The sequence below is a fragment of the Contarinia nasturtii genome, unplaced genomic scaffold, assembly GCF_009176525.2.
Source record: "Contarinia nasturtii isolate CC-2019 unplaced genomic scaffold, AAFC_CNas_1.1 Cnas_scaffold_630, whole genome shotgun sequence".
Classification (NCBI taxonomy): Eukaryota; Metazoa; Arthropoda; class Insecta; order Diptera; family Cecidomyiidae; genus Contarinia; species Contarinia nasturtii.
The window spans coordinates 3,475,428-3,491,507 of record NW_022197981.1 but is presented as its reverse complement, the minus strand read 5'-3'; the positions used below and the strand labels follow the sequence as shown (position 1 = coordinate 3,491,507).

The following is a 16,080-nucleotide window of genomic DNA, read 5'->3' as shown; positions in this document are numbered from 1 at the left end:
ATGGCATACAACAATATATATATAAATAGAAATCGAGCACTCTTATTCTCTCAGAGTCATCTCTAAATTGATTCATTCAAGAATTAAACAAAAAATTGGATGTTGTATTGTAATTGTCGGATCGTTTTGTCGCACACCAGATTTTTTTTTCGTTGGCAAATCCAGTTTAATCTTTGTTTATCTGTGTTTTAATCAAATTTTCTGAATGGAATAGCTGAATGTACAATTTTACACAGTCTGTATATTGAATACAGACTCGTGACATAAGGTTTTCGACTTGAAGTTCAAGTTCAAATTTGACAATCACTTTTATGATATTACTAAAAAGGCATTTTATCCAGACAAATTTACAATGCGCACTTTACTATTTATTTATTTAGTATTTGGCGTATTATACGGCAATGCATGATGTTGAATAACGAAATTGAGAGAATTTCTGGCAGACAATTTTCTCACAACAATATAAATTGTATACATGGAATGATTTGCACAATGACACCCTTCGGTTAAAATATTTCAATCAATCACATGCAAATCTTGTGCCGACCTTTTTAAATAAAAAAACGAGAAAAATCTAGAATTAGCTTTTGTTCAACGCATGCAAATCTAGGGGGTCCCAGAAAAAAATTCATGGGGGTAAGATTTTGTAAAAATTATCTAGAGGGGACTGAAACCTATGACCTGATGCCGCATCATAGCCGCATGCGTTTAACGTATATATGACTACACTTCTTCTACTATGATGCGTTCACTTGGATTTCATCCACCATTAACACCAAAAATAGAGTAAAATAGAGTGCGTAACTCATTTTGAGGGCTCGCAATTGCGAGTTACCGTACTCAAATATTTCTCTCTGTGTGAGAACCTATATTTTCTTTTTCACTTCAATTACATATGACAGCTGCTTTATTAAATGAATGTGAATAAAAATGAATTCCAAATTGGCGTATGCACATAGTATTTAGTTTAACATGCTGAAACCACTGCTGAAATCACTGCTGAAATTCTAGCATACGCACGTGTGACAGATATGCGCATTCATTCACACATTCAGCCAAAAACCGAGCGTCTGATCGCATTGTCTGAAGTTCAGAAAGTTCAAAACTTGCTCACTTCCAGATACGGTCTGGAATGAAGATGCGGTTATTAAGTAGTGTGCGGTCAAATTTAGACTCAATGCGGTCATATTTTCATCATTTTTATAATTTTGTGTTGGAATTTACCGCATTCATTGTAAATTAAACAGCACACGCATAAGCGTCAAAAACAAGCATTTAATTCACCGTGCAAGTATGTGAATTTATTATTATAAAACATTTACGTCAAAAAATCAAATTCTAAATTAAACTTAAAACTTTCCAAATTATCATTATTAATATTCTTATTTCTTCCTCTGATTTATTTTGATTGCCTCGTCTAATGCGATACAAAATATGGTTATATCAACGAAGATGAGATGTACAAAATAGTAAATAGCTTATTTGTTTGTTCGTTTTGATTTTGTATTGATGAATTGGTTGAAGGGTGTTGTTGAAAACAATGGCAACGATACTAAAGTAAAAGTTGTAAAACGGACCATAAAACTGTGATTTCGAAGTTCAAGTGGCTTTTAGTCACATGATGTATCGGTAGAAAATCAGAAATATGCCGTTTAATAACATGCCATAAAATTTGGTACAAAATAATTTTGTTATTGGTGCGGGTGATGTTATTGTTATTGAACAATGTCTTGAAATTTAACATTTTAATTTTGATTCAATATGCTTCTTATATATTTGCACATGCAGATTTTAAAAATTAATTGCAGAATTTCATATGGATTGATCGTAAACGCTCTACAAATACGGTAGTATAAGTAAGTGTAAGCGAAACTACTTTTTTGATGCAGAAGGAAATAATTTATACTTGATTTTAATTCAGCGAAAAAAGGTATAATTGATCTAACAAATTTGAGATAAAACAGTTTATTGCCCTCTTCTGCGTATGCAATGCGTTTTTTCTTTTCAAATATTTCATCGAAAAAATAACAATATGTACAATGCTTATTGACTGTAATCAGCATCACATACTGGATTTATGGTCGATGTCGTCATCAAGTGGCTTCACGTGAATATGTTTTTAAGTATCAAGTCACATGATCTTCATATTTCATCCAAAGTGAAAAGATATTTGCTTTAGAACACGTGTTATGAAAAAGTAGAGGTAAACAAGCGATATTAACTTGAGCATGGGTAAAAACTAAAAAAACATGGACTTTTGAATCAAGGGGATAACCACCAAACTAGTTTTTCTAGTGCGTGAAGTTGGTTCTCTTGGTAGTTTTACGTACAATTTGTACCCACATTAGTGTGAAGTTGGCTTCGTTGTGTGCTAGTTTATGCTAGTTTTTACTACTGTTTTTCTAGTTTTCTAGTTTGGTGGATAACCTCTAGTTTTGAATTGATGACAACAATATATTTTCACTATAGTGATGACTAATAATACAATACATCTGCACACTTCACGAACGAAGAAAATGTTAGAAAACCGAACGTTGTTTTAAAAACATATGCTCTTTTCGAACTCATGAATCGATCGAAATGCATTTTATGGTCATATGATTATTGTATCATATGATTACTATTTAAATAAATAATTTCATTTCAGAAACGATGGGTAGTCAATTAGATTATGAACGATTATCATGAATATGTACGAAAAGCATTTTTTTCGAAAGTTGAAAAAAAATCAAAATACATAAAATGTACAAATTATGTACAATTCAAAGCTAATAATCACATCAGTGTGAGTATTTGAATCAATGTGAGACTAACAAAATTAGATGAATTTGTTTAAAAAACATAAATGGGCCACTGGATAATTATACTCAAACCTAATCATTCAATGTATTTTTTTTCGCAAATAATGCGCCCTATTTCATTTAAATCATTTTCTTTGTGGTATGATTTGCTTTTTGTTCTTCTTCTGAGGCTGCCACTTTAAATACAACAAATCACCATTTTAAAGCGATTTAAAGTGACAATTGACAAGTCTCTGAAGGTTACCCGGTTAAGACGAGCTTAATTTGAACGAAATTCTGTACATGTACTTCAACGGTCATTTGGACAACCGCACTGTGTATTTTGCGAATCAACGAAGAATTGTACATTCTGTGATTTATTTCAATTGATAAAATGATGGACATGTGTACATTGTTGTGATTTCCTTTCAAAAGAAACAAAAATCCACACAAAAGAAAGTGATTGTGTTGGCCCATTTCGAATTCGATCGAAGACGATACACGATAAAAAGGAATAAAAAATAACTATATGGAGATGACATAAGATATGCTATGTTCAGATAACATGTCTATTATGCTTCTTTAATTCATCATTTTTTTTCTCGCAATAATCTATCGATCTTAGCGAATCTATTTGCATAAAAGTCTATCAACCGGTTTCAAATTTAAAGAAAAAAGAAGTCAGAGCACGTTTCGGAAGTCATGTGACTCGGTTCACATCTACGATGCTACTGTATAGAAAGTATTGTGAACGGATAAAGACAACGATGCACAATCAATAGGTGTGCACATTGTATTGAACGATATGAAAAGGTTGTTGTTTGAATGTGTTGTCACATTTTAAAATCGTTGCTATATTCGGTTTTGCGAGCGCTCCCCATTTCGGCATGCATAAATTGTTGTATACTACAAATGTCCAGTACATTAATATGCTTGATCATATCTATTGGAGAATTGTGATTGTGTACCTCTCTATTGGGAAGAATTCAATTCAGTCGATCGTTGACGGAAAACCTGAGCGAACGCGCAAAACAGTTGGCAGTGCGGAATTATACATTTTTTTCAGGCCAAACCATAACGCTTTACAGTTTTAATTCAATCACTTACATTTTTTGTACGATTCCCACTAGAAAAACATCAGAAAATTAAAATAAAAAAAAACTTCCTCAATTTTTTTGCCATTTTTCGCTTTCGAGTATTAATAGTCTGCAGGAATTAATTCAAATACATTTTAAAATTTATAACGGATTTCTGGTTCAAATCAGTTAAGATGATCAAGACGTTAGTATGGAAATTTACTTCCCGAAGATTTTGATCCAAGCAATAAATAAATAATTGCAAAACTCTTCAACCAGTTCACTATTACTTACGTATTAATATACAAAATAGCATTTTATTGTTCTATATGAAATGGAGAACGAAGTTTTTTTGGAATTTCAAATTGGTCATTGTAATTTGTAGTGATTGTGTTTGGCTGTGCCATTGTTTTGTTGCCATTGGACTCTCCCAATACTCGAATATACAACGAAAAAAAGTTAAAAAAATCAACGAATTTTTTTTTTGGAATTAAGTGGCTTCAATTCATTCAAAACCACATTGTTCGGAAACAAAAATTATTGGAGTGTGTAATTAAGAACAGTGTCAACGAATTCACCTATTTGTGTGCAGTTTTTACAATTAAATCAGATAACATTGATGAGTGCACACAACAGATAATATTGGAAATAAATCGTAAAAGAATTGACCGGTGGTTTAAAAAAAAAAGATAATTTGAATAAGATAAACAAGAGAAAACCAAATATGTTACCACCTGTAACAACGTTTTTGGACAAACCAACTGTGCGGCAGGTAATTGAAAAATTGTTGTTCCAAATATGGAATTACTTAATTTTCAAATGAGTTTTCGTCGCAAAAATAATTCATCATCCAAAACCACTTTGCTCTAGTTGAATCAAGTTCAATGTACAAAAAGTTGCAAAATGTAACTGCTTATAAAAGATAATATAACTATAAAAACAGGCAGACATAAAAAATGAATTTCAAAATAAATTCGTTGTCAAAATGTTAAATTGATAGATTTATATGACGATAATAATGCAGATTATATCCGATTCTCTCGAGAGAAATACGGTTTTATTTGAATAGGTCGGTTAAATGACGTCGCAATAACTGATAAATGTAAATTGAAGGCGATTATCAAATTTGAAATAATTGCACACGCGAATTTGCAACCATGAAATGAAACGTGACTCAGTTGCCTTCTTTTATTACCACATATATTTTATCAATTCGTGTATGAAACTAATTAGTTCGCATTACAAACAATAATAGTCGCTTCATTCATGTGCCCTCTATTTTGAGACACAGATCGAGTTAGAATTGTTTTCAGATAAAAAAAATGTAAAATGTTCTTTTAATTTTCCGCTAAGACGACAACTATGACAGCGTCAACATTGAATTGCAATTCAAGCGTAACAAAACGTTTTTTGACTTATTACAGGCGCTGCTATCAGTAAGTATTAGTATGGCATTTTTCTACATTGGTCTAGTTCGTGGCTATTCAGCGCCAGCTGTTCCATCGATCAGAGAAAATGATCCGGAACTTTTGCCAACCAAAACCATTGCATCATGGGCAAGTAAGGAAAATGAAACCATTTGTTTTTAATTCGGCAAAAAAAAAATATTAACTCATATTGTATCTTTTAAAAATGCCCTGAAGGTTCGATACCGCCGTGCGGTGCGGTTTTTGGTAGTATTTTAGCGGCTTTTTCGCTTCAAAAATTTGGCCGAAAATCTACAATTATTATTGCATCACCATTGGCCACACTTGGATGGATTTTAATCGCAACCGCACAACGATATGAAGTGGTTATTGTCGCACGTTTTCTCAATGGTTTTTGCGTTGGTCTCTGTTTGCCATCCGCGCAGATTTATGTAAGTAGCACAATTTTTTTTTTCAAATATGCACCTTTTAAATGCCTCGCATGCTTTTTTTTAAATTAAAATATCAATTCTAGAAGCTTTTTCAACCAGTTATTATACTTTTTTTTAAATCCAACAATTTCTCATGTGTTACGTGTAGATTGGAGAAAGTGTCGATCCGAAAATTCGAGGTATATTGGGATCATTGCCTTCTATTTTTATGTCACTAGCAATATTGGTGTCATACGTTATCGGAAGTTTGGTTAAATGGGACATTCTTGCGTGGTATTGCACTGCCATGGCTGGTAAGTTAAATTTGGTCTAAGGGATCGGATCTCGATTTTTTTTCCGCGAAATATGCGATATTTTGCGACTGTTATGCGAAAAAGTTTGTGAATTCGAGCAAGTCACAAAGAATTCGGTGTGAAAGTAAGACAATTGACAAAGATTTTTATTTGTAAAATTGTGACAGCTTATTGCGAATTGTTGCTTTGGAGTAATCAATTATTTCACAACTTCAATAAACTTTGTCCACTGGCAACAGTTGCAACGCAACTAGATCATTTCCCCTAGATCTTTATGCCACGTTCATGCATATATTTTTTTGTAAATTGTGAATTTAAGTTTATATAAATTTCCAGTTGTATTCGGGTGTATTTTATTATTCATGCCGGAGAGTCCTGTTTGGCTGCGCAGGTATGGAAAAATTACAAGTCTTTTTATGAAAATATATTTTATTTAATAACGTTTTCTGTAATTATTTAATAACATTAAAGCAAAAATCGCATTAAGGAAGCTGAACGATCGGCTGATTGGTTGAAATTGCCACCGCCACACATTCCAACAGTTGATGAAAAAACCGATATGGAAATGACGCAAATGGCAAACGACCATGAAAAAGCATCGAAAAAATCCATTTATCTCACACGGCCAATACTAATGCCTTTATGTATCGGACTGTCGTTGCTGGTTTTACAACAAATAAGTGGCATTGACTCGATTATATTCTTTACGGTAGAAATATTCCGTGAATCAGGTAATGAAGTTTTTTTTCCAAAAATTCTACCCGCCTATAAATGAAGAAAAAAAAAACCGATCCATTTTTCGATCCTTAGATACAAATACATTCGTTCGGCTGTTTAGCAAAAATTCAAATATCTTTTCACATAGTATACTCTATGGTTTTTCGCTTATTGAACTCCAAACCATTCTACATATTTTTCAAATTATAAAATTATCTAAATACTAATGTCGAACTTTTGCTAAACATCCATATGGACATAGTTATATTTTCAACTATTTGACATTGATTACGGACGTAGTATATAATAGAAAGTTGTTTCATTTCTACTGTTGAATGCATATTTTAAAATTTAAAAAAATGAGACATGTTTATGTGAAATATAATTTGTAGAAATCAATTCATTAAATTTTATTATATTTGACACTTGCACTTTTGCAACAGGCAGTACCATAAATGAGCATTTGGCAACGATATTGGTTGGGTTTGTGCAACTGGTCAGCAACATTGTTGCATTGTTTGTGGTCGATAGGTCAGGTCGAAAGCCACTTCTAATGATTTCTGCCGTGATCATGTGCATTTCGATGTCTGGAATGGGCACGGCTTTCTATTTAAAGCAACAAGGTAGTGCGTCGTTCGGGTAAGTTGAAATTAAGAAACTTAATTCTTCCGAATTGCGAAGAAAATAAAATAAAATTAAATCGTTCCATTCTGATTGAAGCTGGTTGCCATTGACAAGTTTGATGATTTACATGATTGGATTTTCGGTTGGTTTCGGTTGTATACCATTCTTATTGCTTGGCGAACTATTCCCAGCCGAACAACGTAGTGTATTGAGTTCAATCGCTGGATCCTTTAATTTAGGTGTTATGTTCATCGTTATTAAAACGTATCACTATTTAGAAGCGGTTTGTATATTTTGAAAATCACAATTTTCAAAAATATTGCAATTTTAAATATTACATCATTTCTATTCTTCTTCATTTGAAAATGTAGGTAATCACAACGGCCGGAACATTTTACATGTATTCAGTGTTTTGTGCGTTGGCTTTAATTTTCGTGATTTTCGTTGTACCTGAAACCAAAGGACGTGATTTAGATGATATTGCTAAGTTATTTGTTAAAAATAGGCGCCAATCGGTGCAATCGACTGGAGCAAATAAACATTCAAAGATTTCGATGACGAACGACACAAATGGCATAAGCCATAAGCAGCAAACAATAATTTGTACTAATTGCCATTTTCCAATAGCCATAGACGGTGGCATCAATGGTGGCACTGATTCCGATATAACAAAACTCTAAGGCCCGCATTTAATAAAATCAGAGCGTTTTTTCGGTTATTTGTTGGCATATTTTTTTCCGTATACCATCTGAGCAAGAAAATGACAAATAACTCAAACTCAAAATTCGATCGAAAATGCATTTTGTTTTCTTTCGATGAAATCATAATTATTTCTAATTAAACCATGACAACAAAATACTAAAAATCTTAAACAAAACATTTCAAAAATAGAATTCATCAACGATTAAAATCAATTTTCAATGTGTTCTTTTCACTTTGGGAGCCACTCTACCGTATGAAAGAGCATTCGAAATGATTGGAATTACAGGAGAAAGGCACGCATGTATGACCAAATAATAATGGGGAAGTCTATTTCCGATTCTCACATTTCAAATGCTGAAGTTTCGTGCTGAGAATAGAGAAAATTCAGTGTACACTGCGGCACAAAAAGAGCTTTAAAACTGCACGATGACGAACGCATTGATTACGTACACAACACTACATTTAAATGTCATCGAAAATGTTTCCTGTAAAATCGGTTTACGACAATTATATTGACTATTTAGATTCGGTCCAATTAGATAATCACCAACATGTAACTCATTGTGAAAGTACACACGAGCATATATTACCAACATTTAAGTATTGCGCGATATAAGAATAAAACTCAGAAAAATACTTATTTTTATAGGCAGAGCATCATTTACTAACATAGAGCCAGAACGAACGGAACAAATGTAAAATGTACGCAATTGGCATAAATTTAGAAGTTTAACGAGTTAAGAAAATCGCAAATAGGGAAAACTCATCGCCGGAGATGGTTTTATTTCATTTCGGTTCTTCAAAACCGAAACAAAGTAAGCAATTGATTGAGTAAGAGAGAGGGGCAGCGAACAAACCATTTTAAATGCTAAAAGTTCATGAACCATTTTCACATTGTAACATTTGTTACAATTGAGATGATAAAATTGTTGTTCGTTTCGTTTAAAATTCAATAAAAACAAATATTCAAAATCAAACTAAAACTGTCTGTGTGTTATTTTTGCGGTCTTTTTATAAGTTAACTTGATGGATGGCTTTCAGATTATTTTGACAAATCGCCAAAAAAGCAGAAGCATTGAAACCGACTGTGTAAGCAAAGAGCGAGAGAGCAAGAGACAATTGCAAATTAAATGCACATCACAAGTGAATCATGCTATAAATTACATGGGCTTTATATGCTGTTGCCTCTTTTAAGTTGAAATTAAATACGTTTATGCAAATGCAAAACAAAAAAAAAATCAAAATAAAAACCAAACAAAACAAAACAATGTCTCGATTGTTGAACCAACAAACAGCGAAACGAAATTATTTTGAGCATTTTCTTCTAAGAAAATATTCGACGCGATCTTTTATTCCGAAATGTCTGTGTATGCACTGCATGCGCTGAATTTTTGAATCGTTGTCGCTTTTATACATGCCACATTGTTCGTTTTTAACGGGCAAACATATATTTTTCGACTGTCGTTAGCATTGCTTTTCAAGATATCATCGCAGTTATCGAGTGATCGTGGCGTCGAAGTGATCGTTAACCAAAATATTTGTTTTTATACGTTGCAAAAACTTAAACAAATTCAAAAATCAATTGATAGTTCCACAAATTCAACTAATTATGTGATCTGATATCACTCAATAAAGAAAGACCTTAACAAACAAAAAACGGTTGGTAAATTATTTTTGACATCGTTCCATGCACATAACATAATATGACAGTTATTCATCTTTTTTTTTTTTTTGCAAAAACATATTGTGAGCAATTTAGCAGTAATTGCTGTACACCTTTTCAATGTTTTTTTTTGTCGTTTGTGAAATAGATTTAGACCTTCTTAAGATCTCATCAAAATCGCACCCGAAATTCGGTTGATTTACTGAATTGGAATTTCGCCTAATTTCAAGTTTATTGCTAACATCATGCGATAAATGCATTGAATTGGCATTCGTTTCTTATAATGTTCAACTCTTGACTATTTATAAAAAAAACGATGAAAGTCGGGCCTCGCTCAGAAATCATCTAATTCTATTTTTTACTCTAAAAAATAGCAAAAAAAGAAAAACAAAACAAAAATATAAACAAATGTATAACAAGTTTATTTATGTTTTTTTGGGTCTATGTGACGCGAGAACTCAATACCGTCTCTTAAGCCATGCAAACAATTATATAAAACATTTAAATGTGTATTGACATATACAAAATATGTATTGCATATATTGTGATATAGAAAAAAAGTTGCTACAATTAAATAAAGACTATTTATAATATATACAACGCTCGACACTGGTTTTGTCGTTGGCTAGAAAATTGTGTGGAAAAGATGAAATAACTTGAGTAATGCCGTTTGTTGTTCATGAACTTGTGTTCGATTTTAACGAATTTGATACAAAACTACAAGAACCAATCTATTTTTAATGAGTTTTATTACATGAAAACTAATTCAATCTTTTCTTCACACTATTCTATTCGCCGCTTTTAGCAAACTTTAAATTAGTTGAGAAAAAGAAAGAGAAAGCAACCGTACACTCGTTTGCTTGTGTTTTCTTAAATTTACAATGCCATCACGAAATAAGAAAAACAGAAATCGAGCACAACCAACAAGTGGTGCAAGCGCAACAACAACAGCAACAACGAAAAATGAAGCAAGTGTTAAAATTAACGAAGATTCGGGTCCTACCAATGTGACACCACAAGAAACCGATTTGAAATGCACCATTACCGAAGCAAAGGAGAAACTGGATCAATTACAACAAAGTGTTGATACGATTAAAGCAAGCATTGTTCAAACAAAATCAGATGAATCGCATGCCAAGAAACCAGATGTCGACCAACATACTCCTATTGCTATTAACGAAGAAAAAAGTGAAGAACCATTTGAGTCGCAAACGATGAAGAAGAAACGAAATCGGAACCGTAATCGAAATCGAAACAAAAACCATCAAGGTGCAACGGATACGGAGAGTGGTGTGAGCAGTACATCGGGAACAAATGAAAATAGTACACATGAAAATAGCCCAGCACCAGCATCATTAAGCGCCACGATTTTATCAATAAGTGAAGTCATTACTTCGGAAATTAAGGAGGAACCGAAACAAATCGAATGTAAAGATGCCAAACCTGATAAACTTGATCTTGTATGCGCATCAGAAACCAATGTCGAAACATCTGCTCCACCTGAACCTATTGGAATCGTTGACATTTCAAAAATACCTGAAATCAAGTCCGACAAAAAAATCGATGAAAATATTTTAAAATTAATCGAAAGTGAAAAGTCAGACGTAAAAATTGATGAACCAGCAAAGAAGAAAAATGACGAGAAAATGATTGCCAGTACATTAAAATCAGTTGAAAATGAACAAAATGACAGAGAGATTGAAGTAGCTTTGGAAAAATGTGAAGAAAGTGTGAAAAAATGCGATTCTAAAGATAGTGAAAAACAAACGAAAAATCGCCAAGCAAAAAACACTGCCAATAAAAATCAAAAGCCAAGCCCTGTCGTAGAAGACCAAATGAAGACAGGCGGAAACAAGGGCGAAGCAAATGTCCAGCTGGTAGATAAAAACGATAAAATTGATAAGAAAGATAATTTAATGGAAGCCGAATCTAAAAGTAGTAGCAAAAATTCGAAAGAAAATAAAAAGTCACCGAAACCCAATAAAAAGAATCAAACGAACGAGAATAAATCCACCGAAGTGGTTGTTCAGCAAAAGCCAATTGAACCGAATGTATTAGATAATGAAGCAGAAAAAAGAAACGATGATTGTGAATGTATTCCAATCGAAAAAATCGATGAGACTAAAATTCAAAGCGAACAAACGAAAGTCGATCAATCGCTAAAAATCTCTGGCGAATCAGTTAAAACGGAAGAAAAACTACAACAAATACCATTGCCATGCGAAAAAAATCAAATTGAAAATATTCCAAAAGGAACAAAACCAGAGATGCAAGAGCAAATCAAACAAGAAACCAACAAAGCAGACGTAAATCAAACAAAGCATGCAAACGAGCCGAAAATTAAGAAAGAAAAGGAAATGAAAGAAGATAGTAAGCCAGAGATAAAACATGAAATCAAAAGTGAAACAGAAAATAAAGAAAAGACCAAACAGCAGCCAAGTGAAGCAAAGCCAACTCAATCGGTTTCTCCGAAAGAATCGAAAAAATCCAAAGGTAAAAAACCACAACAAACTAAACCACAAAATGATCAGAAGCCTGAAGATGAAAGCTCCGGCAACACCGCACCGCCCGAGTATAAATCTGACATCAAATCCACGCCAATTGAAGTCGAACAGTCTACAAGTGACACAGCAGCTCCAATTGAAGCTTTGCCACAACCCGAAATAAAAAAAGTCGAAATTGAGTCTGCGTTGCACGTTGAAAAACCAAATGAAAGTGCTGCCAAAGATGATATTGTTGTAACAGCAGGCATGGAAAATAATCCAAGCCAAGAAATTGCATCAACGTCAACAGCTGTTGTTGAGCCGAAAACTGAAACTGAACTGAAAAAGTTGGAACTTTGCGTTGATGATTCTACAAAAACACCAAGAACAACCCCAGTTTTGACAACACCAGCACCGGAAACATCTAAAAAGCCCCTTCAACAAGAGGACGAAACGTCAAAAATATGGAAAATACTTGAAGAAGCGAGCAAAAGTTTGGAACCAGTTGAAATACAAATGGACGATCCGGCCATGTCAAAGATTCAACCAGTACCTATCGAAACAGCAATTGCAATCAATGTGAGTACAACGAAAGAAACAAAAAAAGAGGCACAACAGTTAGTACAATTGCTCGAAACAAAAGAACCAATTAAGACAAAGCAACAAAGTCCACAACCGAAAGCAGCAAAGGCAAAAGACAATGGTCAACAGACCAAAAGTGCTAATGTAACAAAAACGATTGATATGCAACCGAAAAAAGGAGCCGAACCCAAGAAAAAAGATACAAAACCAGCTCCGAAAAATGTAAAAGGAAATAAAGTGGTTCAATCAACGCCAGAAAAAACGCCCGATAAAACGCTCGATAAAACGCCCGATAAAACGCCCGAGAAAACACCCGAGAAAACTCCTCCAATCGAAGAAAATAAAGAAGATAGTGCTGCTGTTGCCGCCACCGCCGCCGTCGCAGTTGTTGCAAACGATCCAATTGAAGAAATTCCACTTGATGTTAGCATAATGCCAAGTGAAATTGAGGTGGCCGAATTAAGTGCCGACTCAAAAAACGTGCAAGGAAGCGATTTTGCAGCGTTTGCTGAGCAATCAGCAGTCGAAGCAAAATCGCTGGAACCAAAAATTGAAATGAAAGTCGAACAACCAATTGAAATCAAAAACAAGTCAAAAAGCAAAAGTCCAATGAATTTGAGGACGGAAAATATTGAAAATGCTTCAGTTCAAATAGCAGAACAATCGACTGCAAAGCAAAACAAAAATAGCGAAAAAACCGAAAATGGTTCACAAAAACCAACTGAACCAAAAAAACTGGAAGCGATAAAATCGGAATCAACATCCAAATCGCCGTCAAAGTCAGTGTCGCCGGAAAAAAGTAAAGCGAATAATAACCAAAATGCAAAAGTAAATTTGAAAAATGCACAAGGAAAAGTCACACAAAACAATAAAAAGTCGAATGGAAAACCGACTGTTCCACCGAAACCGGAAAATTTGATTAGCAGCCAGGCAAATAAATCACAAACAAGTGTAAAATCCAATGCAGTTGACGAATCAAAAAATGAAAAAATTCTCGTTTTAACTGGCCACAATGAAGACGATGACAGTGAAGACGATTACATTGAATACAAATTTATGCCACGACAAGTGTTCATTTCGACCATATGCCAATCGTGTAAGAAACCAACGACTTCAATTGAACGAGTTCTGTGCCAACTTTGTCAAATGGTCTCATACTGTTGTGCCGAACACGTGAAAAATGACGAACCAATTCACAAAGATCTGTGTGCCGCACTTCAGGAAATTGCTAAGAAACGAGGTACATTCAAAATATTCATGTGATGATTTTTTAAACAAAATGATGACATTCGAAAGAAGAAAATAGATTTATTTAATTAAATTAATTTCAATTTCATTTTTTTTTTTTCGTTCTTTTGCCAAATTCTTTATGCAGGCGGTCACATTTACAACAATGCCCGTATTCTCAATAACAACGATTATCGCAGTTTACGTGTTCATACATTGAATTTATGTGAGAATTTTTTGAAACGACCTTTACAAACATATGAACGCGAAATTTTACTCTTTCCACGCTTGTGCTTAACGCCAACATGTCGCGAATGGCGACAAAATCTTTTAACCGATTGCCCAACTTGTGGCCAGGTGAAAATGATACCTTTAAATTAATTTTTTTTTTCTCTCGAAAGATAACATAACATTTTGGGTAAATTCTTTTTCGTAGGTGTTTTATTGCACCAATCAGCCAGAGCACTTGATTGAATCGCATCAGCGATGGTGCAAATCGGTTGCACTCTATCAAAAATTAGTGGTGACCCAAAGCATGTCTGGTCGTATCGAACCAAATTTACCATCACGTATACAAACTAAACCGTACTCATTGCCAAATTCGATCAGCGACGTTTTTAAGGATTTGTACAAGAACTATTCAGGTTTGTTTATATTATTCTACGTCAATTTCGAAGATATTTGACAAGAGTTAAGGAAATGTTGAGTTTAAATTTACCAATTTCCCGAGTTCTTTTCGACCTTCATTAGTAGTAGACTCATTGTAATTGCTTTATGTTTCAATGTCAAATTTTATTTATATTAAAGCCATCAAAGATGAATGTGTATTTGCAACCCTAACACAATTGGCAACAGCTCCTTTGACCGCTTATTATGCAACACAAATATCAACGGAACAAATTGGTGAAAAGTTTACGATCCATTTAATAGGCGCCGAATTACAATTTGAGGCTGATGTATTAGATATTTGGGAAACTTTTTTCCTCCATTTGGCACATAATCTTATGGAATTAACAATTGTATTTTGTGGTCCTGAATTGAATGCAGAAAATATACCATTGGACATAATAAGTCGGATTAGGTGAGAGTTCAATCGGCCCATTTAAATATGTATATGTACTTATTTTCGTTGATTTATTTGTGGAATAGAATGTGTCGAACATGTCGTCAAAATTGCCGCATCGTCAAATTTGATTTTCAATGTGCCAAATTTTATCATGACTATGCCATGAGCAGTGCATACACGAAGCCGGATTTAAGTATGCCATTTCATTTGCGAATTACGCATTCATGTGGATATGTAAACGGATGATATGATAAAATCTAACCAATTTATCTTGATGTCGTTTTAGTTTGTTTTTTCAATCCAGGATTTCATCATGTGAACAGCCTCAACGGAATCGATACATGGTCGCCGACCATAAAAATAGCATCGAGTTCGGGTTGTCCAGTTGTAATAACATCATACACTGAATACGAATCACCACGAGATTTGGAACGTTTCCAAAGCGAGTCAGCCAACGGTGGCAAACAAATGAATCTTGTTCATGGACCTGAACTAAATGCGTATGCATCACAACGTCCCGAACGCAATTTCATTTCAGACGAAATTGCCCCATTGATTTTCAAAAATTATTTTTGCTTCATCATGAAATGAGTTTTTGTTCTTTTTTCTTCTTCTTTTCATTTCAGCATTTGCTGAACAATTTCATGCAAATTTATTATGCTACTGTAGCATTGCTACATAAATTGGGTAAAATAAATTTGATTTTGAATAGTTAAAACAAATGGTGAATATATTAACTGCTTTGAAAAATGGATCGTTTTATTCCAAAAAAAAAGAGAAAATAAATCAAACAGAAAAATCAAATTGTTAGGATTTCACTACCTAAATCGTATTACGAAAATGAATTCTCGCAAACTTGTCCGTTTTTTCCAATAAAGTCTACATAAATCTCGAAAAAGCGTAGATTGCTGTATTTTTTATGGATTTATACACAACAGCAGAGCGTCAATAGTATTTGTTTGTTTGATTATTTTTTTTTTTCATCCTAATTAATATAATAATAATTGTT

The 16,080-nt window shown here is 33.6% G+C and overlaps 2 protein-coding genes across 5 annotated transcripts; both read left to right on the top strand.

The window, feature by feature from the left end:
- The first annotated feature begins 3,736 nt into the window (after window positions 1-3,736).
- LOC116340301 (facilitated trehalose transporter Tret1-like) lies at window positions 3,737-9,033 on the top strand. Of its 4 annotated transcripts, none has more exons than XM_031766735.1 (10): window positions 3,737-3,821; window positions 4,352-4,628; window positions 5,281-5,416; window positions 5,500-5,714; window positions 5,863-6,007; window positions 6,344-6,398; window positions 6,479-6,738; window positions 7,168-7,363; window positions 7,445-7,631; window positions 7,720-9,033. In XM_031766735.1, the coding sequence occupies exons 2-10, from the start codon at window positions 4,581-4,583 to the stop codon at window positions 8,026-8,028; spliced, it is 1,551 nt and encodes a 516-aa protein (XP_031622595.1). In that variant the 5' UTR covers window positions 3,737-3,821; window positions 4,352-4,580; the 3' UTR covers window positions 8,029-9,033. The 4 variants fall into 4 exon arrangements, with proteins under 4 accessions (XP_031622595.1, XP_031622596.1, XP_031622594.1 ...); XM_031766736.1 differs by having other exon boundaries at window positions 3,757-3,894; XM_031766734.1 differs by having other exon boundaries at window positions 3,757-3,894; window positions 4,242-4,628.
- Window positions 9,034-9,517: 484 nt separating this feature from the next.
- On the top strand, window positions 9,518-15,974 carry LOC116340020 (muscle M-line assembly protein unc-89-like). Its single transcript, XM_031766153.1, has 7 exons — window positions 9,518-9,709; window positions 10,519-14,018; window positions 14,154-14,362; window positions 14,442-14,649; window positions 14,813-15,086; window positions 15,155-15,264; window positions 15,358-15,974. The coding sequence occupies exons 2-7, from the start codon at window positions 10,595-10,597 to the stop codon at window positions 15,660-15,662; spliced, it is 4,530 nt and encodes a 1,509-aa protein (XP_031622013.1). The 5' UTR covers window positions 9,518-9,709; window positions 10,519-10,594; the 3' UTR covers window positions 15,663-15,974.
- The last annotated feature ends 106 nt before the right edge of the window (window positions 15,975-16,080 follow it).